Source organism: Silene latifolia, chromosome 1, assembly GCF_048544455.1.
Source record: "Silene latifolia isolate original U9 population chromosome 1, ASM4854445v1, whole genome shotgun sequence".
NCBI classification, from domain to species: Eukaryota; Viridiplantae; Streptophyta; class Magnoliopsida; order Caryophyllales; family Caryophyllaceae; genus Silene; species Silene latifolia.
Window position 1 is genome coordinate 70,805,240 of NC_133526.1, and position 19,315 is coordinate 70,824,554.

At 46.5% G+C, this 19,315-nt stretch overlaps 1 protein-coding gene across 1 annotated transcript; it reads left to right on the forward strand.

The window, feature by feature from the left end:
- The first annotated feature begins 7,127 nt into the window (after positions 1 to 7,127).
- LOC141606336 (BEL1-like homeodomain protein 1) lies at positions 7,128 to 10,453 on the forward strand. Its single transcript, XM_074425426.1, has 4 exons — positions 7,128 to 8,037; positions 8,722 to 9,110; positions 9,257 to 9,317; positions 9,418 to 10,453. The coding sequence occupies exons 1-4, from the start codon at positions 7,402 to 7,404 to the stop codon at positions 10,111 to 10,113; spliced, it is 1,782 nt and encodes a 593-aa protein (XP_074281527.1). The 5' UTR covers positions 7,128 to 7,401; the 3' UTR covers positions 10,114 to 10,453.
- Positions 10,454 to 19,315: the final 8,862 nt, after the last annotated feature.

A 19,315-nucleotide genomic window follows, 5' to 3' on the forward strand; every position in this document is an offset into this window, starting at 1 on the left:
TAAAATTGACCGGAAAATCAATCGATTCCGGCCACCTCTCTACTTCCATCGAGACGCTTTGGAACTGTAAGAAACACCCCCAACTCATCGGTCTTGGTAAGGGTTTTTACTCTTTCAAACCTGATTCTCCATCGGATCTTGCAAACATTACTGATAATGGCCCCTGGTTCATCCAAGGACACTACCTCCACGTCCAACCGTGGATACCCAATTTTCAACCTTCTACGGCGTCAATCTCAACAATCCCCACATGGTTAATCCTTCCCGAGCTCCCCATTGAGTATCACCGTCTTGATATTCTGAAAGCTATTGGGAATTCTATTGGAGTTTTTATAAAGCATGACCCTAATGGTCTGAACCGGAACAATGCCAGGTTTGCCCGCATTTCCGTTCATTTAGACCAAGCGAAGCCGATCCCGAGCAAGGTCTGGCTTGGAAATTTTTGCCAGGAAATTAAGTTGGCGGATAAACAAATCTATTGTGTGAGTTGCCATGGTTTTTGCAAAGGTCTCTGCTCCATCTCGGAGAACCGAACCCGGGTCGAGACTGTTCAAGTCAATAATGATAGTGACAAGTCTCAGGCGACTGTTGCTATTCCCTCAAAGGGCCCACCCTCTTCTCTTTACGAAAATTGGACCATTGTCCCTTTCCATGATCCTGGTAAATTATCCTTTCCTTCTCCTTTTCCACACTCAACCCATTTTCTAGGAAAGTCTACCCCTGAACCTACTACTGTCATCTCTGACCTCAACCCCACTTCCCCCCTTTCCCTCTTCAACTTTAATTTTAATCACCTTTTTGACTTCCCCTCCCTCTCCTCTTTACTAAATCAACCGTTACTAAACCCCCCTTTACCCTTTCTTTCCCACTCATTCTTAAATTCAAACTCTCCACTCTCCAAACCTCCAAAAAATGTCGAAACAACAGTCCCAAGTCGACCCGACCCAGACTCTGCTTCCGGCTCCTCTCCCCTTCCTCGTCCCAACAACCTACCTTCCACCCCCACCCCTGTTCCAACCCGCACCACCACCTCGAAAAATTACCACCCTCCTCCTTTTCCACCCGGATGCGAATCCCGAGGGATACTTCCAACCCCCGCCTCTCACTCACCCCGAGATACCCATCAACGAGACCACCTTCACCTACGAACGTCTCCTCGTCTCGCGTCAAGTCACCGTAACCAATCTCAGATCCATACTTGCAAACCCGTACAGCCCGCCACCCCAATGCAAAAACATTTGTCTCATCAACACCCGGATGCTATCGGGTTGCCTTCACCCGGCCCACCTACCCGACCTATCGGACCTGCCCAGCCTGCCTCCGGTCCTAATCTGCTATCTGAAGTGGTTTCTCAATCACCATCATCACCTTCACCCGTCCCTGGTTGTTCCTCCGGAACTTCAATTCCTGATGGACCCTACTCCCACCTTGCCTCGATTGAGAAAAATTTATCTATTGAATTCGGCTTCCAAGGACCTCTGGGTGGAGAGCTTCGCGAATGCAGTAGTGAACTTTCGTACTGCAACCCGCCTGAAATCCCTGGACCTTTGGTGCAGTTGGGACAAGGTGCCTTGCTCTGTACACAGAAAACTCCTTTTATCTCTGTGCGAGATTAGAAGCAGCCCCCACTCCACTCTTCCAGGTCACGGGCTAGACGGGGACGTGGCCGTGGCAGGAGTCAACCCGGGAGCTCAAGCCGAGCTTTGTGACTTGTTTTCTGTCCCTCCCAATATGAATATTTTATTCTGGAACTGTCGGGGTATTGCGAGACCTTCCTTTCGCACTCACATTGCCTATCTTATCAATGCCCATAACCCCACCATTGTCATCCTTTCCGAAACCCGGGTTACCTCCCCTAACTCTCTGAGCATTGTGCGCAAGCTTCCTTTTGACTCGTTTGAGGTTCTGGATCCGGTGGGCTTCACAGGCGGGATTATTATTTTGTGGAACTCGGGAAAGGCAACAGTTACCCTCCTCAACAAACACAAACAACTCATTAATGTGGTGGTTCAGGTACCCCTCAATCCCTTTACTTTTCTCCTTTCTGCTGTTTATGCTAGCACTAAATTTCGTTTCCGACGAACCCTTTGGACTGAGCTCGGTAACTTGTCTGGCACCCATAGTCTCCCTTGGGTTTGCTTAGGCGACTTTAATGAAGTCACTTGCCCCTCCGAAAAAATTGGAGGCCGTGGAATCAAACTGAACAGAGCTGACTTGTTTAAGAATGCACTCGACTCTTGCGATCTCATTGACATCGGGTTCTCTGGACCCAAGTTCACTTGGACTAATAAAAGACGTATGAACCCCATTTTGGAAAGACTTGACCGGGTTTGGGTGAACCAGTTGTGGCTTGACCATTACCCTAATTCCCATAACCTCCACTTGACTCGTCTCTCCTCGGACCATTGCCCTATCATCCTCAAAACTTCCCTCCCCACCCCTCCCGTGAGTAAACCCTTCAAATTCGAAGGGTTCTGGAACCATGACCCCTCTTTCCTCCCCCTTGTTACTTTGACTTGGCCCTCCCTGCCCGGCTGCCCACCCACTAAACTCACTAACCTCGGCCTTACACTGACTGACTGGGCTGCCACTACCTTTGGCAGTCTCCCAAAATCGAAAAAGAGACTTACCTCCCGTATCCTTGGGATCCAGAAAGACCTCTGTAACCACCCCACTTCTAGATTCCTTTCTGACCTTAATGACTCTCTCACCCACGACCTCAATTGTGTCCTTGACTTTGAGCATCACTACTGGAGGGATAGGTCCCACATTAGCTGGCTTACTGATGGGGACCGGAACACTTCCTTTTTCCAGAAATCTGTCACCCTTCGTAGATGCTTCAACCGTATCCTCTCGCTGACTGATGATGTGGGTTCCATCATCTCCGGTCATGACGCCCTTAACAGTCACATTACTCACTACTTTGCCAAACTTTTTACCACCGAGAAAGACTTCACTCTCCTCCCTCCTCACTCCTGTCCCTTTAGTTCGGAGACCACCTTCGTCACTACCTTCTTGACTCCTTCTGATGAGGAAATTAGATCTGCCCTGTTTTCTCTTGGCTCTAACAAAGCCCCCGGACCCGATGGTTACCACGCGGGCTTTTTCAAACGATGCTGGGACACCATAAAGCCTGACTTCATTCCCTTCATTAAAAATATCTTCACAACAAAGACTATTCCTTCCTCCATCAACCAAACCATTATCTCCCTTATCCCAAAAATTCCCTCCCCTCAAAAAATCATAAACTTCCGGCCCATTAGCCTTTGCAACACCACCTATAAGATGATAACAAAAATTATTGTTAGCCGTCTTAAACCCCACCTGCACAACCTCATCTCCCCTAACCAAGGAAGCTCTGTCCCTGGCCGAGGGACTGATACTAACTTCATCATTGCTTCTGAGATCCTTCACTCCATGCACTTCTCCAAAAGTAACCTGGGTTGGTTTGCCCTTAAGCTTGACCTTGAAAAGGCCTTTGACAGACTTGAGTGGGATTTCATTAGAACCTCCCTTCTTGCGGTCAACATTGACCCTGACACTATCTCCTTATCATGAGTCAGTATCACCACGGCTTCCGCTCAGGTTAGCCTTAATGGTACCGCTCTTGACAGCTTCCTTCCCTCCAGGGGTATCAGACAGGGTGACCCCCTCTCCCCCTACATTTTCATTATCTGTATGGAGGCCCTCTCTCGTCTCATCCATCAGTCTTGTCATGACAACGACTGGACCCCTTACCCTCTCGGGAAAGGGGGAGCCACTTTCTCCCATCTTCTTTTTGCTGATGATATCCTTGTCTTTGGCAGAACCTCTGAGGAAAACCTCTGTGCCCTTCAAGACACCATTCTGTCCTTTTGCTCCGCCTCTGGCCAAAAAATTAACTGCCTCAAAAGCAAAATCATCTTCTCCCGTCATACTTCCCCCTCTGATGTCCACCTCTTTGAAGATGCCTTAGGCATTAAAAAAGCCAGTAACCTTGGAACCTACCTTGGCTACCCTCTTCATGGTAAAAACCCTAAAAGAGCTGACCTTCACTTCATCCTCGACAACATCCAAACAAAACTTGCCAGCTGGAAATCTCGCTTCTTATCAAAAGCTGGGAGAATCTGCCTCATCAAATCCACCCTTAATGCCATTCCCAGTCACACTATGCAATGCATCCGCCTCCCCTCCTCCATTCTCCGTGACATTGACAAAGTTACCAGGAGCTTTCTTTGGTCTAGCCAGTCTTCTAGGAAGCTTCATCTTGCAAATTGGGATCTTGTTACCCTTCCTCTCTCCTTGGGTGGACTGGGTATTAAGGCTGCTAAACTTCATAATGACTCCCTCTCCACTAAACTGAGTTGGAAAATCCTCCTTGACAAATCCTCCCTTGCTGCCAAAGCCTTACACAGTAAATATCTTACCCCCCGCCCCCGTTCTTTCTCCTACGGTTCTCATATTTGGAAAAATGTGGGAATCGGATGGGGCTTCCTGAAAAATAATCTCACTTGGTCTATTGGAGATGGCTCCACTATCCGGTTGTGGGATGATCCTTGGACCAGTTTGGGGCCTCTCCGGGCTGTCATCACTGGCCCTCTCAGTCTTACTTCCTCTTCTGCGAGACTTTGCACCATCATCACTAATGGTACTTGGTCCTTTGACTCTCTTGATTTTGAGTTTCCCGACCACATTACCCAGACCATTCTCTCTATCCCAATCCCCTCCTCTCCCCGAGGTGACATCCTCTCCACCTCCCTCGCCCCCAAAGGCAAGTTCTCTGTGGGGGACACCTACCACCACCTCTCTGGGCCCCCTTTTCCCGCCTTGCCTCCCACCTCCCCCCTCACCCTGGACTTGGCTTGGTTGTGGGAAACCCATACCCAACCTAGGATCAAAGTCTTCCTTTGGCTTGTGTGGTGGAACAAATTACCACACAAAGCTTCTCTCTTTGCTAGAAACATTATCCCTTGCCCTTCTTGCTCCCTATGCCTCAACCCTTCCCTCCCTGAGACTTCCCTTCACGTTCTTCGTGATTGTAGTCTCGCTTCTGACTTTTGGGCCTCAATTAATGTCCCAAATTCTTTCTTCACCCATGACCTTCACTCCTGGATTTTTGACAACTGTAACTCCCCTTCACCTAGCTGGAACACCCTCTTCACTTTTGCCATCTGGCGCCTTTGGATGAGGCGCTGCGACCTTATCTTCTCCCCCTCCCCTTCTAACCTTCGACCCTCTTCCTCCTTTTCCACCTCCATCTTCTCCCAAACCTTTACCTGGACCAGAACTAATGACCGCACCCCCTCTGCCCCTTGCACCGGTACCACCCCCCTTGATGCCTTTAGCTTTCCTATTAGTCAGGCCCCTCCGCCGCGGGTTGGCTAAAAGCCAACGTTGATGCGCCCTTTCTCCCTCTTCTTGTTTAGCCGATTTGGGGTGTGTCATTAGAGACTGTCTTTGGGTCTTGGGTTTTAGGGTGGTCCCTCCGCTTCCACGGGAGTGACCCTTTCCTGTGTGAAGTCCTTGCCATCCGTGATGGGCTTGTACGTTCTAGTGTCCTTGTGAACAATGTCGTGATTGCGTCGATTGTCGGATGCCGTCAACTCTATTTTGCTTACTTACATCGCCCCTTGTGGTCCTTACACTAACATCATTCTTGAGTGTAGGGCCTCTTGCAGACTCACCCCATTTGAAGTCGATTTTTGAGAAGAGGACGGCTAACCGTGTGGCGGATCCTATTGCTCACCATTCCGTTCATGATACTAGTTCTCTTTTAGGTTGTTTTGAGTGGGCTCTTGCCCCTCCTTTTGTTGTTGAACTTTGTACTAGTGACTCTGTTTTGGCCTCTGTGCCTCTATCCCCCGACCCGCCCCCGTGATGTATTCTTAACTTTGGTTTATTTAATATATGTTCCTTTCATCCAAAAAAAAAAAATATATACGACAAACTAGTAAGTAAATAACATTTGATATGTACAATTATTCTAACACTAATCTCAGGCTAATCCAATGCCTCATGATTTGTCAATTTATACAACTCCAATTTCTAAATCCTAGAATCGCTACTGCTCGACCAAACAAAAGTACACGAAATAACCTACGGAGTATTTGTTAACCATTTATCCATGCAATTTTAGTAGTTATTTTACATATCAGATTATTAATTGATGAAAGTGAAAACTATACGTACGATTACAAACTCTACTAACCCCATAATAACTCGGCCACTGCGTTCCAACTCAAACATGGACCATATTTGAAGAATGAAAAAACTGAGGATAGAAATAGAAGGGTAGGGTGCCAAAGATGGGTATCTTTCAAAGTGGAAGCTTTACATTGTAATTCCACTATCTCAACTGCTCTTCCCTTTTTCTCATTTACTATTTACTATACTCCTTTTCCCTATTTGTAGAGTAATTAAACTCTTGTGGTTTGAATTTTCAAGACTTAATTAAGATTTTCTTAAAACTTGGGTAGATTATTGGAAGTCTTGAATGAGTTTTGTTTCAAAATTCATGTAAGTCTTGTCTCAAGACTCACCAATAATCTTACCCTAAGTAATGTTGTTTGTAAGATCATCCCCAAGTAAGGTCATCGACTAGGTCGTGACCTTGTTGGGTCACCTTAATGATACCTTAAATTAAGATTAAGGGAATGATTTTGGTGACCTTGAAGTACGTACTTAGGGTCAATTGTTGACCTTCAGTTAAATTGGTGACCTTGTTGGTGACCCGGTAGGTGGCACTCTTCCATTGGCTGGGAACAAAAAAAAAGGTCAACCCTTAAAACAAAGGGAAGGTGACCTTTGGTTGAGTATGGTGAGCCGGTAGGTGACACTCTCTCATTGATTGGAAAGTGGAAAATGATTGGGTTGTTGATTTAGGTCGTGACCTTTTGCTTAAAAAGGTGAAAGTGGGTCAACATAATTAAGATGTGATTAAAAGGAAAAATATTGATAACCCGATTAACTCGACTTTGCGCTTAGGAATGGTCTAATGATGATAAAAGTTAGAAAAGAAGTGGATTAGTGCATGGCAGTAAAAATGAAGAAATGATGAAATATAGGGCAGTAAACAGCAGATAATTGCGGAACACGTGCACCATCAGATATTCTCCATTTTCTCCCCTCCCTAATGAATCAACAAAAACAAGACAAGTAGCCTTCCTTACTTATTATTCTCTCACCCAATCATCTCCTCTCCCTACTCCCTTCTCTTTCTTTCAATTCTCTCCTCTCACTTTCCATTCCCTCTCTCTTTCCCATCTTCCTGCTTCCTCTTCCATGGCTTTATCTTTAACTACACTAAACTAAACTAAACTAAACTTATTATTATTATTATTATTATTATTATTATTATTATTATTATTATTATTATTATATTTAAGCCATCTTTTCATATTAAAACACCATTTATAAATAATAATGGCATCATATTATGTACCTCATGATAATTCTACTTCTACTAGTACCACCACCACACCACAACAAATCCCTGAAAATGCTAATTTGCACACTTTGATTCTTATGCAACAACACCACCAACAACAACAACAACAATCTAATAATATTCTTCTACTTAACTCCGCTGCTGCCGCCGCTGCCTTCTCCCACCCACCACCTCAGCAGTTTCACCACCAGTTTGGCCGTCCTGACCACCAAAACATTACCCTCTATGGGTACCCACAAGAGGAGACGCGTGAGATTACACGCGCAAGCCAGGGGCTTTCTTTGAGCTTGAATTCTCAGAACCCCGGTGGTGTCGGTCACGTCGCCGGTACTGGTGGTGGACAGGTGTCGGTTTTGGGGTCTAAATACTTAAGGGCAGCTCAAGAGTTGTTGGAACAAGTTGTTAATGTTGGTGATACGTTGACTACTAATCCAAATACAAATAATACATCCAGTGTTGATGGCCATTCTCATTCTCCTGGTAAGGGTAAGGGTGTTGATGATACACAATCCGATGAGAATGAAAAACACAGTGGCGCTACGCAGCTTAGTACATCGGAAAGGCAGGAGATTCAGATGAAAAAGGCCAAGCTTGTATCTATGCTTGATGAGGTATATATACCTACAAAGTTTATTCTAAGATCGAGGGTTAACATAGACTACTACAGTACAATTCTAGTAACATAAATGAATTTTCTAAATCAAATTTCTTTTAAACTTTTTCTAAACTACTCCCTTTTATTATTTATTCGCTTTCATCAATTTCCGAGATATGATCCATGTATAATTTAAATTCCCTTTTTTCCGAGGGTATGGGAAATTGATAGGAGTGTCTTTATCAACTGAAATTGTTTTAGCAGCTTTTAACAGCAATATTTGAGAATGATTTTTAAGTATTGTGTGTCAGAACTTTCTGTTACGAGTTACTATCATTCTATAGCTTACTTAGACTGTTTTTTTTTTTTTTTTTTTTGTCTTCAGTTGTCAAATGATTTTCAAGAACACCTCTTCTTTCCCCTTATAACTCCTATACTACTTATGAATTTATTACTACTACTACTACGAGTCTACGATAATAATTATATCTCTTCATGACTTCATCAACTTGTGCTCATGACGGAGTAAAGGGGTCGATTTAATATAAAGATGACTATAATGAAAATTGTGTCGAGAATTACATTTATCCCCGCTAAATAATGTGAGAAACTCCATTGGGAATGGAACTAAATTTTTATACTACAAATTATATGCTATAATGATTCACAGTTATTTCTTTATATATATATATGTATGTAGGCAGAGCAAAGGTACAGGCATTACAACAACCAAATGCAAATGGTAATAGAATCATTTGAGAGAGTGGCGGGGATGGGATCAGCAAAGACATACACAGCCTTGGCATTGAAGACGATTTCTAAGCAGTTCCGGTGTCTCAAAGACGCAATTCAAGACCAAATTCGAGTAGCCAATAAAAGCTTAGGCGAAGATGATGGAGGGGTTGGATCATCAGGAGGGAAAATTCAAGGGTCGAGGTTGAAATTCATTGATCATCAAATTAGGCAGCAAAGAGCTTTGCAGCAATTGGGAATGATTCAGAACCACAATGCTTGGAGGCCTCAACGTGGATTACCTGAGAGATCGGTTTCCGTCCTTCGCGCTTGGCTTTTCGAGCACTTCCTGCACCCGTAAGCATATATACTCTTTTCTTCACTATAATTATTTACATTTGAATAGGACCACTGTAGTATTACTTGTACATACTAGGGAGTGTACGTAGGTCGTGTAACTACTTGAAACTAAAACATCTGTTTTTCGGATTTTGGCTTTTCAGGTACCCAAAGGATTCGGACAAAATCTTGCTTGCCAAACAAACTGGACTTACTAGGAGCCAGGTACATTGAAGAGGGAAATTTCCTTAAAATTGTTTAATTGTCAGTTTGCGAAATGAAGATTATACTAATTCCCTATCTTAATTGATATGATAACAAAAAGGTTTCGAATTGGTTCATAAACGCAAGAGTACGTCTTTGGAAGCCAATGATCGAAGAAATGTACAATGAAGAGCTTAAGGATCGTGAACAAAACAATTCAGAGGACAAAGAAAACAGCAATAATGAAGACATAGAAGGTGCTTCAAATTCGATTATAGAACAAGAAAAGTTCAACAATGGTGATCAAACCCAACTCAACAATTCCGCTTATCAACACGGGTTTACCCTTACAGGCTCACTTGAAATGGAGGGAATTGCGCAAGCGAGTCCTAAGAGACAAAGAAGCAATAATCAAGTGGTGAATAATAATGGAGAGATTTTGATCAAGTTCGGAAATGATGACAAGGAAGAGGGAAACAATGTGTATCCCATGATTTCAGGGGGAATGAATTTTATGGGAGGAGGTGAATTAGGGATAGGATCATACCCTATGAATGAACTAGGGAGATTTGAAACAGAGGATTTCCCAGCACCAAGTTTTGTTCAAGGGAATAATGGTGGCATTTCACTTTCCTTAGGAGTTGGACTCCCTCCTTGTGATAATAATAATCACCATCAACAACAACACTTCAATAGTCATTCCTTCATGTCTTCAAATCAAAACATCTCCTTTCCACGGGGGAATGATTTTGGTTCAATCGACATTCAAAGTCGAAAAGGGTTCGTGGCTCAGTTGCTACCCGACTTTGTTGCTTGAAGTAATCCAGACCATGTCAGGTGTATAAATTAAACCCATCTACACCAACATTATAGTGCATACATAGTGAATTACGTACTACTATACCTTTGTTTAAATTTGGTGTCTTATGTACGTCTACTACAACATTACCGTAGTGCATATAGCCATTACAATACCTTGTTTGATTTTGCATACAACAGCTTAGAAATGTTTGATTAATTAGCTTTAAGACTTGGATTATAAAGGGATTGGGAATGCATATTGTTTTTGTAGTAATGTATTACTATTCATTATATAGTACTCCGTATATGGGTAATAAATAGAATGGATTTATAGCATCATATTTATTTTGTTTTCAGTAGTCCTCTTATTATTTACTCTTTTTTGCCCAATTATTTGTTTGTTTTATTTTCTAGAAGTATTATTCTTTATAAAGGTATTTTAATTAAGGACAAACAAATAATTGAAACGGAACGAGTATCATATATTCATATCATAAGAGGAATAATATAACTCCGTATATGTGGATGTTTTAATCAAACTCCTATAGGTTTGATTGAAAACGTTTTGTTTTGCGAGTGATCTTAACGAAGTCATTTATCAATAACTTTCTAGATTCAGAACTGTTTTGTTTGGTCCTGGAAAATGACTTTCACAGTGTGCAATCGGGTCAGCTTTTTGTGACAGGGAGTTTACCCTTGATTGTGCATCATGCTCATTGCTCTCTATTCTATTGTCTAATTTAGGGGTGTCCCATGCTGGCATTCGCCCGAGGATAAAATTTCAAAATATAATTTTATGCGAGAAATAGAGTATAATATTAATATAGTGCAATATAAATAGTGGTAAAATAGGTTCATTTTGGTGAAAAGTTGGGGCGTTTATTAGACTAAAATAAAAAGTTTTCAAATGAGAAGAAAACCATGAAAATTACTTAAATGTGAATAAACAATGAAGTGGAAGGAGTATTTAGTTAAAATTTCGAGTTTTTTTCAACTTTACCTTAGAGCATCTCCAACAACGCTTTTCACTCTCCGCGTTTGTCCATGCCGTACAAAAAAGTGCCAGGTGGAGTCAAATTTGGGATGAGGATTGAAACACTGCGCGGTTACTCAAGGATTGAAACATCACAAACATTGTCCATATCATCTCTTTTGTTACTTTTTCAATTTTATAATTCTCAAAAAGTAGATGTGCAATGTATTATTTATTATATACACATTTACCCAACTAATTAGTTTTAACCTATTTTTTATTTTTACCAAAATTTAATATGTAATTATTATTTTTCAAAAAACTAATTACACTATAGTTTCTATTTTTTTTCTCTCTACAAATAGGTAGTAGTATTGACATATATCCGCTCACTTTTTCTTATCTTCTTTCTTTGATTTTCTTTACTCTCTTAAATATTCTTTTTTTAATAGACGTTTTAACCTTTTTTTCTATAATAAAACTGAAGTCGATTAATTATCGAGTTGAAAACCCGAACAAATTACGAAAATAGATTTTAATGTAAAAAATGAGTGGGGTATGTTAAAGTAAGAGAGATAAATGATGAAAGAGAGTGATGAGGAATAAATGTAAATTATTGTTGGAGGAGTAAAATTGAAAAGTTGAGGAATAATGAGGTGGATGAGTAAGAAATGATAAGAGAGAGTGAGATGAGGAAGAGAAGTGATCATTGTTGGAGATGGTCTTATACCCTTACCGGCTCAAATTTTCTACCCTGACTAACTTCTAATCCAGACTCTGCCATTAGTTGGAGTAATAATAATAATAATAATAATAATAATAATAATAATAATAATAATAATAATAATAATAATAATAATAATAATAATAATAATAATAATAATAATAATAATAATAATAATAATTGTTCCGGGTGTAATTCCAGAGTAGTTATTTGTTACCACCCGTGCTTGTAGAATGACGTCTTTGGTTGAATCCTCCCTGCGGTCTCCTGAAACGATGAACAAACTGAAGGCTCGGCTTTGGGCCGAGCGATCTCACTCCGACGCTAAAGTCAGTAAACTTAGAGAGATAAGTTGTTGTTACTTGGCGAAGTATATATTGTAGAGAGATAAGGAAGATATTACCAGATGAATAGTGATTCTTAGGTTAAATTCTGGATCTCCTCCTCAATGAGAGTTGAGGAGTATTTATAGACTTTCACCTTTTGTCACGTAGTGGCCAAGTGGCCAAGTGGCTAGCAGGTGGAAAGACTGATCTACCCCTCGGCCGAGGGACCCATGGCAGGCCGGCGGGCCTTGTTGACACACCGCCGAGGGGTCTTGGATATGAGTTCGCGGATGTGTGCCTCGGCTGGCTAGTTGCCCCAGCCGGGACCCAAGAGACAGGCCGACAGGCTGCGTTGGTTAGGCTGTCTAAGCCGTTGACTTGCTGTGGATATCTTTGACCTTGCTCAATATGTTGGTGAGTCGGCGGTGCAGAATATGCCCCATCAATTTGGCCCCAGCGTAGTCTATGTCGTGGTATGGGCTCCGATGTATGTTGAGCGTATATTCTCGCGCAAGTAAAAATTTACGCCCCGCTTCTTCTTCCTCGGCTTGATCGTATTATGGCCGTACCATATCCCCCTCCACATGGTTGTGTAATGGACATCCGATGTGGAAAAGGCAATGACGCCGGGCCGAGACCAGGGTGGAGAGTGCTTGGTTGTTTCGATTGCCCCCGGCCGGTGCTTTACGGCTTGGTTGATCATGTGGCCGGCGGAGAACGGATACTTAGGAATTTGTTGAGGAAGATGAATAGGCAGAGAGATATGAAGGGGCGTGTTGAAGACGCTTGGTCGCTGTTGCATTGATTGACGTTCAACTGTTGCAACGATTGACATTCCGTGGTTGCATGTCCGACATGTGTCCGTTGATTGGTGACGTTTCATGGGTCAGTGCCCTGATTGGTCCTTCTTCATGGGCCTTCCCCTATAAATAGGGCAGTTAATCCCTGAAATTGGCCACTAATTTCATTTTCTCAAAAATTTTCTTCTTTCTAGCCCTCTTTGACGAAACTTCTCTCTAGCTTTCAGAATCATTACTCCGGCGTAGCACTTTTCTTCAAGGTAAACAAACAAATTTTTAACTTTTTCATTGTTAAGTTTTCGCTGTGAATCATGTCTTCTGCTGATGCCGGTCCTAGTAACCGTGCGCCGGGGGGTTCCCCGTCGCATCTTGATGAAGAGGAGGCACTGGCCGCCGTCCCGCTAAGGTCCGGGGGTCCTAGGTCGCCTTCTCCCGAAGTTGACCCGAAAGTTCTGGAGGGTTGGGAGGATGACGATGAAGCTGATGAAGACTTTGATGATGACGGTGAGGAAAGGATTCCTTCTGGTGTTGCGAGGCAGTTCATCATGGATCACGGCGAGGCCTGTAAGGTCCGCCTTGACCGTGCTTGGACCCATAAGTTCACCAGTTGTTCCGGCGAGACATTTTTCGAGGGCCATTTCTACTTTGGCAGGGGATACAAAATTGTTATCCCTGAGGAGGGTCAGGCCGTTTGTTGCCCCCCACCGGGTTGCACCGGCGTATACATCCGGCACTTGGAGTACGGGCTCCGGTTTCCGCTGAATGACTATGTTATGGCCATCATTAGGGCCATGAATGTCGCCGTTGCCCAACTGCACCCGTTGGCTATTAGGACCATAGTCGGCTTTGTCGCTCTCTCTCTCTTCAAGGGGGAGGTTCCAACGGTTAATTTATTCCGTCGGCTTCACCACCTTCGACCGTCATTCCCTGGTCGCGTCGGATGGTACAGCGTGCAAATGGAGCCGGGTTACGTCTCCGTCGATAAGCTTACTTCTTGCAAAGACTGGAAAGATCGGTGGGTGTACGTTGAGGTGCTTGGATGACTATCCATTGCCCCCCGGTCCTTTCAAAGACGAAGTCAATTTGCGGTGCGAGACTAAGGCGGAGCATGACAAATGGGTCACCCGAATAAGCTTAAGATGGACGCTTGAAGGTCCCTCTTAATGAGGATGAGAGGTCAAGGCGATGAGGCTTTTTGAGCGGACAAGAGTGGGGTGCCGAAAAGATGGATTCCCCCAACGCAGATCATTCTTCAGGACGAGCTGCTCTGCCACGTCGGCCTCATACCGGCCCTAGCACAGGGTGAGTGGGGTCGGTGTGAGGCCCATCTTGGCTCTCAATGTTTCTATTTCTTGAATTTCGATTTACTTCTACTTAACTCTTGCTTTGTTTCCTTTGCGACCACTTTGGACCGGACTGCTCGAGGATATCCTCCTGAGAGTGGGGCCGCACAAGGATAAGACCGTTGCGATTTGCACCCTAAGGCTCGCCCGTGATCGTAGGGCGTCGCCGAATGATCTGATGGATCAGGAGCTGAAAGGCCTGAATGTGGAGGCGGCCCAGGCGAAGGTTGCTAGTAACATGCCGCGCCGAACGCGGAAGACAAAGCCTTCGGCGGCGACGCGTCGACATCGATTCCGCCTCCCATCCCTTCATCCCGAAAGGAGACGGTGGTGATCGTTGATATTACCAATGGGGAGGACTCCGATGCGGAGGGTCTCCCCTTGTCCGTAAAAAAGAAAGAGCCCACCCTGCTGCTGATGCTTCCGCTCTATCGCCGCAAATCGCCGTCGGCGAGGAGATGCGTCCTCCGAGCAAGAAGGCCAAGCATGGTACGGATATATCCTGGCTCGGACTTAGCCGGTTCATTAGGCGTTCCTGATGACAAGCTCTCCGATATGTCCATGTATACTGACACGGATGTTTTAATTGATTTTTGTAGATCAACCGTCGGCGGCCGCCGTTATCACTATGCGGCAATTAGAGAAGCGAACGACAAGGCGGGTGATAGAAATGTCACCGTCGACTCCTTACTCCGAAGGTTTCCCCACCGAGCTTGTGGCGGAGGGGATGAGAATATGCAAGAGGTCGGCGAAATGGACTCGGCTAGCGGCTCCCACATTATGGAGCAAGAGAAGACCATGGTGAAGCGCCCCACGCCTCGAGCGGCTAAGGCTGGAACTCGACGCGGCGAACAAGGAGGCTAAGAGGGCCAAGGTTGAGGTCAAGAGGCGTCCGTCTTGAGAGAAAAACTCGGGGAGGATCTTTGAAAAGGAAGACCTTCTTTGAGAGAGCCAAGGCCGAGGGCTGCGGCGGCTGAAGCCGCTAAGCCGCTTTGGAGATGCGTGACCTTGTTCGAAGCACGCCGACCTTTACCGTCGCAGAGGGACGAATTTAGGGGCTTGTTCCGAGTCCGGAGAAGGTGGTTCGGAACAAGGATGCTATCATCACCCAAAGGGAGGAGGACATTGAGACGCTCCAAACCGTTATCCTCCCTAACATGTGCGCCCAATACGGGACCCGGCCGAAGAAGCCGCCAGGGAAGTGATTGGGGAGCTCTTCCCTCTTGATGGCTCCTTTCCGTGGGACAAATTTGACGAGCTGTTTGATGATAAGCTCGAAGCTAAGGAGAAAGCCGCGGAGGAGAAGGCCAAGGAGGAGGTAAGGGTGAAGAAGGAGGAAGAGGCGGCCGCGGAGAAGGCGACCCTTCTTTGAGGAGGCTAAGGCGACCAAAGAGGAAGCCGAGAGGATGAAGGCAAACTGAGGCCGCCGAGGCCGCTTGAGGCCGAGGCCGCCAAGAAAGCCGAGGTGGCTGAGAAAGCTAAGACTCGCAAGACAGCGACTGGGTCGTCCATCAAAGACGATCTTTGCTAACGCTTTGCTGATGGCAAGAAGAACGAGCATAGGGAGACGGGCGGTCGTAACCGAGGCTCACCGGCGTCTCGGATAGCTTCAGCTGTTCGGGAGCCAATTATTAAGCCTTCCCTCCCTGCCATTTTTTGGCGCTTCAAATGATATGTCTGTAACCTTTTGCTTTTCTTTTCCTTGTATTTTGTACAACTTTGGTAGGTTGTGTTTTGGCTTATCCTTATGGGGACGGCCGTCGTCTGTATTCTCCTTGTAACCTGTTATCATTCTTAATAAGAGTTTGCTTATTTTGCCTCTGGCTTGGACGAGGTCTTTTCTTGTCTTCGTCTGAGTTGTCTTCTTACGTTATTAATTGAGCGCTTCTTTTGTTTACGCCTCGGCCTGGCCGAGGCAGTCTGGAGTGCGTATCTCAACTATGTTTAACGTTTCTAAGGCATGTTCGGTTGCTTTCGCGAGTATCAACAGTGCTGGTAGTGACTGCCGTGACGCCTGCTTCCTTATAGTGACTGCCGTGGCGTCTACCTCTTGGAGTGACTGCTGCGGCGTCTACCTCTTGGGGTGACTGCCGTAACGTCTACTTCTTGGGGTGACTGCCGTGGCGCCTATTTCTTGATGGTAACTGCCGTGGCGTCTACCTCTTGGAGTGACTGCTGCGGCGTCTACCTCTTGGGGTGACTGCCGTAGCGTCTACTTCTTGGGGTGACTGCCGTGGCGCCTATTTCTTGATGGTGACTGCCGTGGCGTCTACCTCTTGGAGTGACTGCTGCGGCGTCTACCTCTTGGGGTGACTGCCGTAGCGTCTACTTCTTGGGGTGACTGCCGTTGCGTCTGTTTCTTGATTGTGACTATGGGGGAAAATGAACACTTTGATGGAAACTTGGATGATTCTTCATTTAGATATAAACATGCGTCGGGGTGCCCACAGTTGTCTCGGGCACCTCCGCCGCTACACAAAATTTTCCCCGAGATTGTCCGTCCCAATGCCTTATCAAAGGCGCACCCTCCATGTCTGTCAGCCGGTGTGTCTTGAGAGAGCGTCGGACACAGGGAATGTCTTGTATCCGGGAAGGACTTCAATTTGGCGGTGTCGGCTTTTACCCTTTCCGGGTATCTTACCATCCCGTCGTCTCGAGCCTCATACTCTCCCCTGATTCGGTTGGCCACCAATAGTGAGCATGTTTTTACCACGACGTGCTCCGCCCGGCAGACCCTAGCTAACTCGACTCCATTTATCACCGCCTCGTATTCGGATTTGTTGTTTGAGGCCGAGAAGGTAAATTTCAAGGCGTGCTCAAACACGTCCCGTTTGGGCCGGTGATAAGGATGCGGCTCTGAGCTTTTCGCCGTAGGGGACCCGTCGATAGTTATTTCCCATATGCCGAGATGCGGTTCTTCTTGGTCGGTCGGGGTTCCTTCAACCATGCTGACGTTGGTATTCATCGGATCGCCCTCCTGCTGCAAGGATGGGCTCTTCCCCTTCTCTGACCTCTTTGCCACTTTGAGGGATTGCATGTTGCACCCTCTGGCGGATATCTGGGTGTTGACCACCTCGTCCTTCTCGTCCTTGGAGACGAGCTTATGCGCTTCCCCCCGGTCCGAGACATACATCAGTGTCAGGGCCCGGATGGACATCACTGCGTCGGCCTCGCTCAGAGTGACTCGGCCTATGAGAACGTTGTAGGCGGACGAGCCGTCGATGACTACGAACTCAGCTAGGATATTCTTAGCCGCATCTCCCTCGCCGAACATCACTGGCAATCTGATCAACCCCAGGGGTACCAGGCCGGCCCCGGAAAAACTGTACAACGGATTGGTGCAGGGGCTCAAGTCTTCAACCTTCAGGCCGAGGTTGAGAAAGCACTCCCTGAACATGATGTTCGTGTAGGCGCCTGTGTCAATCAGGCACCTCTTGACCAGGTGGTTGGATATGTCCAAGTGGACTACAAGTGGGTCGCTGTGAGGGGCGATGACTCCCTCGTAGTCCTTCTTCTCGATAGTCATGTCGGGGATGCTGGAAGCGGGGACCGCTGTTTTGGGCACAAAGTTGATGACCTGATACAGCTCGTTCAGGTGCCGTTTGTGCCCATGAGCGGACCCACCGTTCTCGTTGCCCCCGATGACAACATGGATCACTCCTATCCGTTCAAAGACGGATTTTTTATTTGAACCGCCGGCCTCGATCTTTTGGCCTTTGGCAACATACTTGCCGAGGCTCCCCTTCCGGATCGGCTCTTCAATGGCATTCTTCGAGATGCGGCGGTTGTCGATAAGGTGACCGGTGTGGCCGTGGTACTCGCGATCGCTCGTGTCACCGTCTCCCTTCGGCTTGGGGGCCTTTCCCACTTCGGCCCTCGTTCTTACTCGGGCGAAGACCTCGGCGCGGATACGACCGGGGGTGTGATCACTATACCGCTTCTGGTAGTACGTTCCCGAACTCCCCCCGGCGCCCGCCGAGCTTTGTTTCCTGGCGGACCTGTCTGACCGTGACCTATTATTGTCACGGCGTCTTTCATCCGGGTTGTCCTCCCGGTGGCTCTTTCTCTCTGAGTGCCCGGCCTCGCTGGGGCCTACCCAGGTCTTGTGATAGTCCTCCACTTTTATGGCTTGATCGGCCATCTTCCTGGCGGACTCCAGGTTCAGGCCGCCGCACTTGATGAGCTCATTCTTTAGGTCCCCTCTTGGGAGGCCTTTCATCGTGCCAAAGGCCGCCGATTCATTGCTTCGGCTCACGAATCTGCTGAACCTTGGCGTCGAACCTCTTCACATAACTTCGGAGAGACTCGCCTCCCTCCTGTCTGATAGTAAGGAGGTCCGACGTCTCAACGGCCCACCTCTTGTTGCAAGAATATTGGGCTAAAAACGTGTCCCTTAGGTCGGCGTAACAGTATACCGACCCATCGGCTAGCCCCTTGTACCAACTTTGTGCCATCCCATGCAGTGTCGTTGGGAAGACTCGGCACCAAACCTCATCAGGTTGCTCCCAAACCGACATGTAAGACTCGAAAGCCTCCGTGTGGTCGGTCGGGTCGCCTTCTCCTTTGTATGCTATGGGTGGCAACTTCAGCTTAGTCGGCACCGGGGTATCTAGGACGTGGCGGCGAGGGGTGTCGACCACGTGTCGAACGACACGCGGCGATCGGCTCCTCACATCCCTAGTCCGGCTCCTCTCCCCGTGGCGGGAAGGGCTTCTTCTCCGGCTCGGTGAGTCGGGCTCCTTCTCCGACTCGGTGAGTCGGACTCCTTCTCCGACTGCGGCGAGTCGGACTTCTTTCACTCCTGGGGAATGCCTCGTCGGTCTTTGCGGCGACGCCGTCCTCCCGCGAGTGCGGGAAGGACTCGGTCTACCACTAGCATTCAGGCTCCCCGGCGTCTTGACAGGGCCAGCTTCCTCTAGTGCTCCGTTCAAGTCTCTTGGAGTCACATTCTCGGCCCCGGTCTCTGGACGGGTTCCGCCGCTCTTGTCGGTGTGACGGTGTGAGCCGACGTACTACCAATTAGGTCGGGAGTAGCTTCGGTTTTGCTACATC

Coding starts and splice junctions, on each gene's coding strand:
- LOC141606336 (XM_074425426.1), top strand. CDS start 7,402: ATGGCATCATATTATGTACCTCATGATAATTCTACTTCTACTAGTACC. Junction 9,111..9,256: donor TTCGAGCACTTCCTGCACCC/GTAAGCATATAT, acceptor TTGGCTTTTCAG/GTACCCAAAGGATTCGGACA. Junction 9,318..9,417: donor CTGGACTTACTAGGAGCCAG/GTACATTGAAGA, acceptor GATAACAAAAAG/GTTTCGAATTGGTTCATAAA.